The sequence below is a fragment of the Pleurodeles waltl genome, chromosome 11, assembly GCF_031143425.1.
Source record: "Pleurodeles waltl isolate 20211129_DDA chromosome 11, aPleWal1.hap1.20221129, whole genome shotgun sequence".
NCBI lineage: Eukaryota > Metazoa > Chordata > Amphibia > Caudata > Salamandridae > Pleurodeles > Pleurodeles waltl.
The window spans coordinates 31,086,945-31,101,350 of NC_090450.1; the positions used below are offsets into that span (position 1 = coordinate 31,086,945).

General features: G+C 43.7%; 1 protein-coding gene across 1 annotated transcript in view; it reads left to right on the plus strand.

The window, feature by feature from the left end:
* LOC138266546 (cytochrome P450 2J4-like) overlaps positions 1 to 14,406 on the plus strand; it is a 67,457-nt gene that overhangs the window by 22,211 nt on the left and 30,840 nt on the right. Inside the window, exons 5-6 of the mRNA XM_069215401.1 lie at positions 5,407 to 5,583; positions 6,597 to 6,738. Coding sequence (XP_069071502.1) covers positions 5,407 to 5,583; positions 6,597 to 6,738 — 319 coding nt within the window. The remainder of the gene's footprint in view (positions 1 to 5,406; positions 5,584 to 6,596; positions 6,739 to 14,406) is intronic.

The following is a 14,406-nucleotide window of genomic DNA, read 5'->3' on the forward strand; positions in this document are numbered from 1 at the left end:
TATGGTACCTAGGTACCCGGGGCATTGGGGTTCCAGGAGATCCTTATGGGCTGCAGCATTTCTTTTGCCACCCATAAGGAGCTCAGACAAACCCTTTCACAGGACTGCCACTGCAGCCAAAGTGAAATAGTGCACACACTATTTCACAGCCGCTTTCACTGCACTTAAGTAAGTTATACGTCACCTATATGTCTAATGTACTGAAGGCTAGGTGCAAAGTTACTAAGTGTGAAGGCACCCTTGCACTAGCAAAGGTGCCCCCACACAGCCCAGGACCAATTCCCCAGACTTTGTGAGTGCAGGGACGCCATTACAACCGTGCACTACATATAGGTCAATACCTATATGTAGCTTCACAATGGTAGCCCCGAATATGGCCATGTAAGGTGTCTAAGATCATGGAATTGTCCCCCCGTTCCAAATTTGGCATTGGGGAGCCAATTCCATGCATCCTGGGAGCTCCTCCATGGACACTCAGTATTGCCAAACCAGCTCCCTGAGGCTTGCAATGCAGCTATAGCTGCTGCCACCTCACAGACAGGGTTCTGCCCTCCTGGGGTCTGAGCAGCTCAGTCCAAGGAAAGAAGAACAAGCATTTCCTTTGGGAGGAGGGTGTTACACCCTCTCCCTTTGGAAATAGGTATTACAGACTGGGGAGGGGTAGCCTTCCCCAGCCTCTGGAAATGCTTTGAAGGGCACAGATGGTGCCCTCCTTGCATAAGCCAGTCTACACGATTTCAGGGACCCCCAGTCCCCGCTCTGGCGGGAAACTGGACAAAGGAAAGAGGAGTGACCACTCCCCTGTCCATCACCACCGCAGGAGTGGTGCCCATAGCTCCTCCAGTGTGTCCCAGACTTCAGCCATCTTGTTTTCCAAGGTGTGGGGACACTCTGGAGGCCTCTGAGTGGCCAGTGCCAGCAGGTGACATCAGAGACCCCTCCTGCTAGGTCCATACCTGAAAAGGTAACCAATCCCCCTCTTCGGGATATTGAGGGTCTCTCCTGTGGGTTTTTCATCAGATTCTACTTGCAAGTTTCCAGCAGGAATCCTCTACAACGACGACTTCATCCTCCAACCTCGGATCGACCGCAGACTGCTCCAGGAAATGCTGTAACAGCAACAAAGTATCCAGAAGGGCTACTTTTCCTCTGCAACTTCAGCTCCAGCCAGCAACTGCAAAAGTGTCCACGGTGTGCACACCTTGGGGACTCCCTGCCTTCACCCTGCACCTGCAAAGAAATCTCTGGTGGAGTGACGGAGTCACTTCCCTGCTCTTGCAGGCACCTACTAAGTCAACAACCGGTTCTCTTGGACTCCTCTCCTGGTGACGAGCGTGCTGCTTGGAACCCAGGTGGTGGACCCCTTCAACACAGACTATCCTGAGGTCCTGCTGTCCCAATTTGGAGGAGGTAAGAGCTTGCCTTCCCCGAGTATGACAGTGCCCCTGTGCACCACGTCTTTGCCTCTGTGCACTATTTGCAAAATTCCTTCATGCACAGCCTGGCCCAGGTCCCCAGCACTCTATCCTGCGACACTCAACTCGCTGAGTTGATCTCCGGCAGCGTGGTACCTTTCTTTGTAGTGCTGCACCAACCACATTTTGCACCTCCTTTGTACCCATGTCCTGGGACTCCAGTGGGTGCTGTCTGGTTGACTGAGGGCTCTCTGAAGTGCTAAGAGCCCCCTCTTCCTCCTCAAGCTGAGCTGAGGCCCCCAGGTCCCTCCTGGTTCCAGACAGCGCGATTTTGATGCAAAATGCGTATTTGCCGGAACCAAGGCTTGTTGGACGAATCCAGCACCAAAACTCGCCTGCATCGAACATCTCTTCGTGGGACATCCATTGCATCACACAGGAACCCACTGACATCTTCCTTGGATGCATTTCTGCAGTCTTCGTCCAACCAGGGACTCTTCTTTTGCACCCTCTTCTGGGTTGGCAGGGGCTCCTGTCCTTCCTGGAACTTCTTCTGACTTCTGGACTTGGTCTCCTTCCTTTACAGGTCTTCAGGTCCAGGAATCCACCAATTGTTTTTGCAGTCTTGCTTGGTTCTTGCAATAACTCTAATCATGACTTGTAGTGTGTCCTAAGGAAACTTGCAGTACTTTACTCCTACTTTCCTGGGCTCTGGGGTGGGGTAATTTACTTACTTTTGCTGTATTCTTACTCTCCCAGCGATTCTATGCACACTACACTTGTCTAGGGGGGAATTTGTGGTTTGCATTCCTCTTTCTTAGTATATGGTTTGTATTGCCCCTAGACCTATTTTCTCCCATTGCATTCTACAGCATTTCCTATTGTTTGCACTATCCTATGTCTAATTACTTACTTTATGTTGGTGTCTAGTGTATATATTGTGTATAATATCTCCAGAAGGAGTATTGCCTCTAAGATATTTTTGGCCTTGTGTCACCCAAATAAACTACCTTTATTTTCAGTAACACTGAGTGTTGTCTTTACTTGTGTTTAAGTACTATATAACTATAAGTGGTATTGCAGGAGCTTTGCATGTCTTCTAGTTCAGCCTAAGCTGCTCTGCCATAGCTACCTCTATCAGCATAGAACACTACTATATTTCACTAGAAAGGGATAACTTGGACCTGGTATGAGGTGTAAGTACCAAAGGTACCCACTACAAACCAGGCCAGCCTCCTACACCCCTGTTAACCTCGGGCCTGGTGCGATTGCGCCTGCTTCTCCACTAACCTCTATGCCCCCGAATGATGTTTTATCAAGCATTTCTTTCTTTCTATGGTCTTATAGCACTAGGAACACAAAACAAGCATTTGCACAGATATTTGTTTCATTGCTGTTTTGAAAATAATGGCATGTTTTTACACCTTGATTAGTGCCAGCATTTAGCCTTTTCACAGAGCACTGCATATCCGGAGACAGCTTCATCGAAGTCGCTGATACTAGCTTATCAGCTTCAGAAGAATGAACGTCTGAGTTAGCCCTAGATATCCAGTTACCAGCACTTGACATAAACAACTCAGCGGACAGCACTGAAGTTACTGGGCTGCTGTGTCAGATTACAATAGCTTGTTTCTAAATGGAACAAGCATATGGTTTGAACGAAGGCGTCACTCGAGGCAAGGGGCTAGTTTCAGTTCATTTACTGTCTTCTACTACTTTCCCTTTTTTTGCAAGCATTTGCTATAATTACGGTGTGTTTCGAATTTCCATTTCAGTTTGCGTGAAAAAATGTTTTCAATATTTATATTATTTTATTTCCTCTCGAACCAAACAAGCACATTAACAACAAGTGGAGGAGTGGGTGGGGTGGGGATAGTGATGAGGAAAATTACAAAAAAAATACAAATAGTTTTTTTTAAAGGAGCGTGATCACGCTGTGTAAAATCTTGAATTTGCGTAGAGCACTAGGATAAACAATAGAATTAAACTGGTAGTTATGAAAATCGCTCGATTACTGCCCAGCGAGATCTTGCTGTGTACAAAATAAAAATAAAAAGTAGTCCAGAAACCATCTGGAAAACATGGAGCCTTGTATGTTTTCAGTAGTTGGCCAGTGCGCTCGAGGAGGGCTAAACACCAGAAAAGGATTGACGTGTACATGCCTTTCACTAATGAAATCAAGCGAATTTTAAAAGACAAGCCCACGAACCAACGAAAGTGATGGGCGTGACATGGGTGAGGTTAAAAGCCCACAGAGAGATTACAATAGGGGCCAGTGCGCTTGCGCGCTCGATCCTAATAAAAACTGTAGCAGAGGAAAAGAGAACATATGCAAGGTCAAAACAAAATAGTAAGGTGTTGAAAGATACAATACATGGAAGGAAGCAAACAACCAAAGATGGAGAAATTAGAAAGACAAAAAGAAAAAATAGATGTCCGATGAGAATGTAGAATAAAATATATGTTTTAAAAGAAAGCCCTGTAAAAGGATACAAAGACATCAGTTAAAGGATGAGATCAGGTAAATCTCAATCTTACCCAATTTCGCACCAAACCTATTGTGAAACATTTCTCTGGGCATTTGAGTTGCGAAGATTTTCATGAGTACTCCATGACTAGTTTTGATTAAACTCAGAGCTGGGGGCATTTTGCACTTCTCAGGGAGCCTGGGGTTTCCAGCGGTAGGAAGCATGTACCACAGCTGACATCATTTCAATGTTTCCATGCTTATTGATTATTTTAGCACCATACTTTCTTACAAAGTTATGTAGGGAATTCACATAGGTGTTTGTATGTTTTGCATTACTCCATCGTTAATCCACTTCAGCGCACCTTAAAATATACACAAAATAGAAGCAGCACAGTGATAATTCAAAACAGAGAATGAGACAACAGAGTTTACATCACACATTCAGAAAGGACACTGTACAGTAAGCAAACCATATGGTGTAACGTGTTCCTCAATTCCATATGTAGTTTTAGGTAAAGGACAGATCGCCATTGAAATCGAACTCACATTGCCTCTGTTTGACTCTGTTTAATTCTCCTTCTGACTTGTGCTTCAGTTTATCTCCATCTGTCCCCAACTCTAACTGTTGCCACTTTTTTATTAAGATTTTATTTTTTGCTGCCCTGTGCTTTCACACATTCTGTATCTACTCATATAGCATGTTGATCTCAAACACATTCTAAATAAGAAAGTACATGGGCGTTCTGTCACTTGCTTTTTGTGCCCTAGCTTTCGCAATGCAGTGTTGGAAACTTCATCAGAGACAAGTCTAGTTTCACAGCAGCAAGATGCAGGAGAAGCTCACGGCCAGAAGTAGCAAAGATATGTGGTTGTTGTGGATTCTGGCTGTGGATGGTGGAGACAAAAGGATTTAGGGGATTGGGTGAGCAGGGACCAGTTGAATAAGTTAGTGTAAGGAGGGTTCATGGGCTAGGGAACTGGACTTTGAAGCTCTGAGGGAGAGAAGCCACAAAGGTAGAGTGAGCTCTGGTTGAGTTCTAACATGTTTACACAATTTGGCACCTAGTATTAAACACTAATCACTGTAGAGTATCCGAGCTCAGCCTTAGCAGCCTGACACAAACAGCAAGGCTTTCCATCCAGAATAGACAGGAAAACAAGGACTTGTATAGATTGGGTTTAATGTGCTTTCTCTTGCTTAGTCCCCACATACTATCACTATATATGTGTAGTTCATACCACTACACATTCATACTTATGTTTTAAGTTTTCTGACAATGCAGTTTCTATTTTCATGTTCTCTTAGAGATGCACACAATCCAACACTTGTCCCACACACCTACTCACATAAATAATAGTGCGATACTTCACGACGGTCGACCCATAATCCAGAACGCATCTCTTTTAGAGGGAGATTGTGTCAAACAAGAACGTATTCTGCTACGCTCCTACAATATGTTTGTTAAATGTATGATCAGAAAAGGACACTCTGCTTACTCAATACAATGTCTTTCACTCCAGGTCTTTGATGTTTTCCCATGGCTGATGCAGCGTCTTCCAGGACCTCATCAGGACATTTTCAAGAGCAATGCCATCCTGGAGGAATTTCTGAAGAAGGAAATCCGGAGTCACAAAGAGAATGGAGCACTTGAGGAACCCCAGGATTTGATGGATTTCTACCAAGATAAAATATCAAAAGTAAGAGTTTGCTTCTGCCGTGTTGGCTGATCTATTCAAGCTCCCAGGAGGTGCTTTGTGCATGGATAACACAAGCAATGATAAGAATAGAAGTCACACAACAGGAATCTTTATGACTGATTGGTTTCACATGCAAATGGGTAGTTATACTAAAATTAACTTGAAGAATAAAGCATGTGAGTAAATAATAAAAAGTTCTGTGTTCACAACGTTTGAATAACCTCTGCTCTTAACCAACAAACCAACTGAGCTTTCAAAAGTCATGCATTTTTAAGGTCATAAATCAGCACCTAGCAATTTTTTGAATAATCCTTCTTCCTCTGGCAAAAGGAGTGGCACCCAAACCCCATCAAGCTTAGGACCCCACCTCATTTCTTTAAGGATCAAACTGCAAACACAGCACCAGCAAGTCAACAAAACTCTATTAGAGATCCCTTCAAAGCTTTCCAAAGGAAGTGGAAGGCAATACATGTAGTTCTTTACAGAAAACAAAATGAACAAATACATCATCCTTCATTGATTCTATTATCCTTTCTTCCTTTTCCTCTTTCATATCTGCTACTAAATAGATCAATTTCTCTTTTTAGAGGGAGCTACTGCTCTTTCCGATAACTCCTTGTTGTGGGGTTATTGAAGGTGCCCATCCCTTCAATTTATTAAATCTTTCTTCGCTTCCATTCCTCTGGCTAGAGGGATTAATTAATCTCACCCATAACGTCTGTAGGCACGAGCACTCATCCCCATTCATCATGCCTCCATGTCAGAGTTCACAATATAACCTTACCCTAAACTAGCTTACCCAATGTTATCCATACTTGCGAAAAAATTTAATCTACAATCTCTAAAAATTATTTCTGCAATTTATCATACTAATTTCGATCAATTCCATTTTATGACCAGGACTATATTGCTTTACATCAGCATTCAGTCTTCAAGGTGTTGATGTGATGTCTCCATAATGGCTGTTTCTATATTTCACATTTGCTGAATTTTCACATTGATATTCCATTTAGGATCCTCATGATGTCTCTTCTACATTTGATGAGCATAACATGGTCCGCCTTGCAGCTGATTTGTTTCTAGGTGGGACAGAGACCACCACCACCACCCTACGTTGGGCTCTTCTTTACATGGTGATTCATCCAGAAATCCAAGGTAAGGGCTATGATGAGTACTACGGAAAGTATTTTGTACCCTATGTGGTATGAATTAAGAAGTCTAAAAAGTGGGTGTGTTTAGTAGATTAGCAAATGTAAATAAATAATTGTATTTGCTTGCATGATATTTCACTAAGAGCTGGGTGTTTATTTACAGTTTTGACACAGTGTATGTACCCTGTCAAACCCACTCAAAAACAGCACCATTTGCAGAAAGTAATTTAAGGCATGTATAGGCGAACATGCAATGACATAAATTCACCAGAAAATGCCAAGCTCAGTAATCAGATCACACAACCTTAATAGATCCTCTATTTTACCACAATTGGAGACATCACATTACCTTTGGCCACGTTAACACAACAGGAACAGATGTGAAGTGATATTTTACACTAGTGAATAATAAAAGTCTTGACGAGCAGAAAACAAAGTAAAAAAAGAGTGTAAGATTAATACAACTACAAAAAGTTGGACAATTATATTTTAATTCATAACAACATATAGCCCAGGGTACAGCCACTATGTGTCTGATCATCACACATCTGCCCGATATACCAACACGTGATGCATCATAAATTACTTTGAGACGTTTCTCTTTGTTTCTGACTGGTTGATTCACTGCCAAATGTCTCTATGGACTGATGGACTAACCAATTTAAGAGGACTGCTGTTGTTTTATGCTAGTTGTGTTGTCGCTTTTATGTACTGAAAAACATTAATCACTGTGATTTAGGGCCTGATTATGAGTTTGGTGGTCCTTGCATTGCCATGGTGGCAGCGGCGGTCCAACTGCCATCAGCTTGGTGGTCGGACCACCCTATTACGATGCTGGCGGGTCTATAGAGGAAAGTCTCCCGATGTCCAGCTGGCATTCCCATGCAACGCCAACAGCCGTGGTGGCAAGGCACGGCAAACAGGCTGGTGGAGCACATATTATGATGTTGCACACTGCCAGTGTGACTGTGGCGGTCCAACCACCACGTCCCAGAAGGCGGAAACGAAGAGCATAAAGGAAGCAACTTACCTATTGGCAGCGTTACATGTCCTGTGCCGCCATGGAGCCCATCACACAAGTCCTGCCGCTGGTGTTGTTAATCGGTAGAGCCCAAACTACATGCCACCGTGCACGCAACTGACGGTAAGTACACACACCTACCTGTGTCTTGCAGCTCAACAACAGATCGTCGTGCCATCATACACCTGATACCGGGGTCAGCCAACGGGCACCAAGTACACATGTCATTGTTTCCCGGGTTGGAGTCAGTCAGAAAGACTGACACATTCACAGCCCTTAAATGCCCCATTTGGGAAGGTCAGTGACACTGCACTACCACACTACACAAAAACACATGTATGCTCATCTTAGGCACAGGATCAGTGAAGTCCACAGAACATTGGGTCAATCAACAACAACACCACAGACTCATATGTATGGACGTGTCATTCAACACAAATACCCCTTCTATGAAACAGCCCTGAAATGCACCCACAAATCACCCACATTGCAACACAATGGAAGGTCAATGGGATGCCCAATATTTTGAGAAACAAAATCCAAAGCTCACAATGCAAATAATACCTGCACAATAGGGATGGGGCATCAGGAGCACCCATTGAAGGATGCTGCCCTGGGACACATTACACTTTGCACACGACCCCAAAACAACATTTGCAAAGGAATGTGACCTTCCTGTATCTCAGGGACAATAATAGTAGAGCCAAGTGACATGTCTATCTGCATAATGTGTAAGTGCAAGTCAAGAAAGCACATACAACATCAACAGCGTGGCCATAAATCTAGATGGTGTACCTGCAATTACACACCTCACAATAGACACAGGCTCTGTCAGATGGAAAGGAAGCTAGCACAATTGAAGACCCTCCATGTGGGGACAAACAAAAGTCTGCTTTCCGCACATGACATGAATGTACAATCCACATCAGGGAGACAAGTCAAACAATATACATGCTGATATTGGCCAACTCAAGATTATTAGACCTGACAGCCTTAGGGTGGTCACCCCTAACTTTTTGCCTGCCTCCCTCCACTTTTTGGATACTCTTTTTGCTGGTTTTTAGACTCTGCGCACTTTACCACTGCTAACCAGTGCTAAGGTGCATATGTTCTCTCCCTTTAAACATGGTAACATTGGATCTTACCCAATTGGACTATTTAATTTACTTATAAGTCCCTAGTAGAGTGCACTATGTGTGCCCAGGGCCTGTAGATTAAATGCTACTAGTGCACCTGCAGCACTGATTGTGCCACCCAATTAAGTAGCCCCTTAACCTTGTCTCAGGCCTGCCATTGCAGGGCCTGTATGTGCAATTTCACTGCCAATTCGACTTGGCATTTACTTGCCAAGCCTAAAACTCCCCCTTTTCTACATATAAAAACCCCTAAGGTATGCCCTAGGTAACCCATAGGGCAGGGTGCTGTGTAAGCAAAAGGCAGGACATGTACATATGTAGTTTACATGTCCTGGTAGTGTAAAACTCCTAAATTAGTTTTTACACTGCTGTGGGGCCTGCTCTCTTCATAAGCTAACATTGGGGCTGCCCTCATGTATTGTTTGAGTGGTAGCTGTTGATCTGAAAGGAGTAGGAAGGTCATATTTAGTATGGCCAGAATGGTGATATAAAATCGTGCTGACTGGTGAGGTTGGATTTAATATTACTATTTTAGAAAGGCCACTTTTAGAAAGTGAGCATTTCTCTGATCTTAAAACTTTCTGTGCCTCACAATCCACGTCTGGCTGGGTTTAGTTGACAGCTCCTTGTGCATTCACTCAGACACACCCCAAACACAGGATACTCAGCCTCACTTGCATACATCTGCATTTTTGAATGGGTCTTCCTGGGCTGTGAGGGTGGAGGGTCTGCTCTTACACAAAGGACTGCCACACCCCCTACTAGGACCCTGGCAGACGGGATTGAACTGAAAGGGGACCTGGTGCACTTCTAAGCCACTCTTTGAAGTCTCCCCCACTTCAAAGGCACATTTGGGTATATAAACAGGGCCTCTGCCCCTACCAACTCAGACACTTCCTGGAGAAGAAACTTGCAACCAGAACCTGCATCCTGCCAAGAAAAACTGCCTGGCTGCCTAAAGGCCTCACCTGTCTGCTTTCTGTTAAGGACTGCTACCTTGCTGTTGCCCTGCTGCGTTGCTGCTCTCTGGCTGTGGTGAAGATGTGCTCTCCAAAGGCTTGGATAGAGCTTGCCTCCTGTTCCCTGAAGTGTCAGGACCAAAAATACTTCATCTCTAAAAGAAGGACTCCTTGTGCGGGGAAATTCGAAGCACAGCCTGCTGGAAAGGATGCACAGCCTGCACCACGGTGAAAATTTCACAGCACGCCGATCTGGAACGACGCAGCCTGACTTCGCAATGAGAAGATCAATGCAGCTACAGCGCAGTGAATGGAATTTTGACACACGGACCACCGGAACGCTGCACAGCCTAACCGGAATGACGCAGCCCGACTTCCAGAGAGGAATTGACGCAGCCCTGCCATGCAGAAAAAAAATTGACGCAACACACACTGAATCGATGCAGCTCCTGTGAGTTCGTCCTGCTAGCGCAGGAAATCCACGCATCGTCCCCGGGCGTCTGAAAACCCCGCAACCCAAAGAGGATCCACGACCGAGCAACAAAATCGAAGCACAACCGCCCCTGCGTGAAAACTAAACTACACATCGCCGTGTGCGGCCAGAGAACTCAACGCACACCCCTTTGTTTCCACGCATCTCCTCCTCTGCTACTCTTTGCGGAGATTTTTCACGCGAATCTGGTACTTTGTGCTTGAAAGAGACTTTGTTTGCTTTTAAAAGACTTAAGACACTTTATATCACTTTTCAGTGATATCTCAATAATTACTTATTGCACCTTTGATCGTTTTGACCTGCATTTATCCAGATAAATATTATATATTTTTCTAAACACTGTGCGGTGTATTTTTGTGGTGCTTGATTGTGTTAGTGTATGATTTATTGCACAAATACTTTACACATTGCCTTCTAAGTAAAGCCTGACTGCTCCGTGCCAAGCTACCAGAGGGTGGGCACATGATAATTTGGATTGTGTGTGACTTACCCTGACTAGAGTGAGGGTTCTTGCTTGGACAGGGGGTAACCTGACTGCCAACTAAAGACCCGATTTCTAACAAAGATGAAATACTAACCATAGAAAACATAATACAATGCAATGACACCCCACATGGATTAACAAATAAATATCCATGGATCTTAGCTGTGCCTTTGATAAGGTGAACCGGTCTATATTATGGGAAAGATTAAATCAGCTAGGGCTGGATCCTAGTATTGTAGAGTTGCTCCGATATCTACATTCTGGGACGTTTGCAAATGTGAGGGTGGGGTCGAATGGGGAATGCTCAGAGGCCTTTAAGCTTTCAAGGGGTGTGCGCCAGGGGTGTGTTCTGGCTCCTACTTTGTTCCTTCTATATACAAATGGATTGTCTGATTTTCTGATGAAACATTGTAGGGATGTTCCAAAGGTGAATGGTACTGATATCCCTGTGCTAATGTACGTAGATGACGCAGTCCTCATGGCCCGTACTATGAATGGTCTCCGGGAAATAGTTAGAGCTTATGCCTCCTTTATGTCAGCTTTGGGTTTAGAGGTCAATTTTAAGAAATCTAATTTTATGGTGTGTGGAAGACCCCTGAGTAGGGTGGGGGAGCTAAGGTTGGAGGATCAAATTATAGTAGGGTCCATGAGTTTCCATACCTAGGGATTATTTTTGATGAGAAAGGATCTTGGAAACCTTGTATTGCCAGAAGGGGTGCGCTTTTTCATGCAGCAGTTGGCTCAACTTTTGATTTTGCTGCAAGGGTAGGTAGTAAACCCATCAAGCCTTTGTTTGAAATTTATAGGCGGAAATGCCTCCCCGTCCTGCTGTATGGTGCTGCACTTTGGGGGTATGGGGACTCCCGAGCCCTTACGGTAGAAGAAAATCGGTTCTGTAGAAGGCTATTGGGAGTTGGGCAAAATATACCTGGTTTTAGCCTTCATTTGGAGCTGGAGCTTGAGTTTGTCCAGGACACTATTCAGTTGGCTCCCCTTCTGCTATGGATCTCAATTTGGACCAACGAACATGCCACTCTGAATAGGGATATCTTAAAGGATTGTCTGGCTTGTGACAATGTAAAGAATATTCCCTGGGTGATGCACATAAGGAAGATGGCTTGTGATTTGGGGAGGCCTGATTTGGTTGATTATCCTGAAGGCCTGACCAGGTGTGATAAGAAATGGGTTAAGGAGATTTTTTTTAGAATCCAGAAGAACAGGAGGGAGGGGGAGGCCTTAGGGAAAAAATCGATCAGGGATTTCATTATGTTAAAGATGTGGGTAGGTCCTGAATGCTATCTCTTAGAGATAAAGGATGTGAGGGAAAGGTCTCTCATAACCCGTTTCCGTTTGGGGATCATAAGAAGTAATTTGTGTTTCCCGTTAGGTCAGTATGGGGACAAATGTATTAGACCCTGCCCCTGTGATGGGGTGTCCCAACAGACCTTGCCCCTTTTTACTTTGTTTTGTGTTTTTTATGCACCATTCAGAACTCGTTTTTTATTTCCTCTCCTAAGGCCCAAGGGTTTTGTTCAATATCGTCCTGCTTTTATGTGGCTGCAGATGGCCTCAGTTGTATTGGTGTGGAAGGGGCTGGGATCATTCCTGAAGGGAGCTATTACTTGGCGTAACAATGTAGAGTTTTTAGAATGAATCTTTCTATTTTATTATTTCTATGCATGTGGTTATATATGTTTTTATTCCTGATGGGTGTTCTTATTATTTATGGTTTTATTGCTAATTTTAACAAATGTATTGGAGATTATTTATTGTAATGGATGAATTTTTTTCATACCGAATAAAAGTTATTATTAAATATCCATAAAGTGTACATCTACCTTTGTCTTGGGTGACACCAGCATTGCCCACAAAGTCAGATATTGCAAACAACAGCAAATGCATCAGAAATCAGGGTCACACACAGCTGTAAGCATACAACACTAGTTACTCAGGAACAATATGAAGGTAGAACAGTAACTGCAGGACAAATGTGTACTCAACAAAACAACAACTTGGATTTATTCCACATAAATGTTCAAGAGCAAAGGCAATTAGCCAGTCCAAATAAGTGTCCATGCACATGTAATTTGAGTATTCGTTTGGTGTGTACTTATTTGTGTATTTTTTGCAAATTACTGCTTTAATGTTTGCAATTTATATCGTACAAATTGCTTGCGGGTTCCCGGCTTCCAGTAATGATTCAGTGGGGGTCCTCAGGAGTCAAAAGGTTGAGAACCACTGTACCATACCATACGCATGCATGCCTTTTAGCTGCCCACAGAAAATAAGGATCTCAGACAACGCCAATTGCATGGGTGAAGATGTGCAATCACAGTAACCATTGAACAAATAGGAGACCACATCACCTTCAATGCTTTGCTTCAAGGACCATGCCTGAGTTACCTGTTGTCATACAATGGTAGGCCAGTGCTAAGTTCATTCGCCCAGATCCCACACAAGGTCATGCAGACATCTATTTGCTACATACACAATAACACAACAATCAAGAATGATCCTCACAAATCCTGCCATATTGCTGACAGCAGTTAAAAAGCCTGAAGAAGGGGACATGGAAATACTCATGTCACACTGGAACCATATCAACAATGCATACTTCACCATGTGTAATTTGTCCTAATGGAGTCATGGAGGTAGTACTAATGTTACTCAGATATACACTATAGATAAAATGGGCAAATTGTCATGGAGATAGGTATCTAAAATCCACAACACAATGAATCAGCAAGCCTCAGGGAAATCACCACTAAGGTATGACGCCCCTTACAATGGCATACCTTGATTGCATCAATAGGAGCCATTGATCCTTTGTATGTTGGAGAGGCCCCAATATTTACAAGTACTTGTAGAAGACACATACCATGTTGCCCAATGGGAAGCTACGTCAATGTCTCAATTTTGGTCCGGCAAACCTAGATGTCTCTGGATGAATGGTAGTGCCCAACCACATGTGATTCCAACATAACTGCAAGCCACTCCATGATGCATACCAACAGTCAGGTAACAAACCTTCCCTCTTACACATGTGAAGTGCACTTTTCCACATCATGCCACATAAATGCACATTGTGTGTCAAAACTCTAACCATACCTGTCATGTCTCTCATTGCTACTGCAGTTGTACATGCCAAATGACATGTAATGAAGGGTGAGGGTATGTGTGAGCCAACATTAAATGGTGACATACTCCTGTCTGTGGCACCACATGAAATGTAGCACCAGTGCAAATGTCCAATTCCAAACACAGGTTGACATGCACATATATGTGAGGGAATACAGAGGGGGTACAAGTAGACCATGCATTAAACAGAAGTGTGCACTTCTTGAAAAAAGAGAAAGGGATACATGTTAACATGTCAGCACAAGAAATGTTGGCAACAGTGATTGCACCTAAATCATATCAATGGACATCCCCCACTGGCCAAGGGAAAGCTTGGATATTTAGCTGCCCAAAAGCGACAATGTTTGGTCTGCCACATGTATGATGGCCACCTTGACATGATGGACAGTCATCACACTCTGAAGACAACTGGCCTCTGAGGGGCAGATGCCAATTTACTCA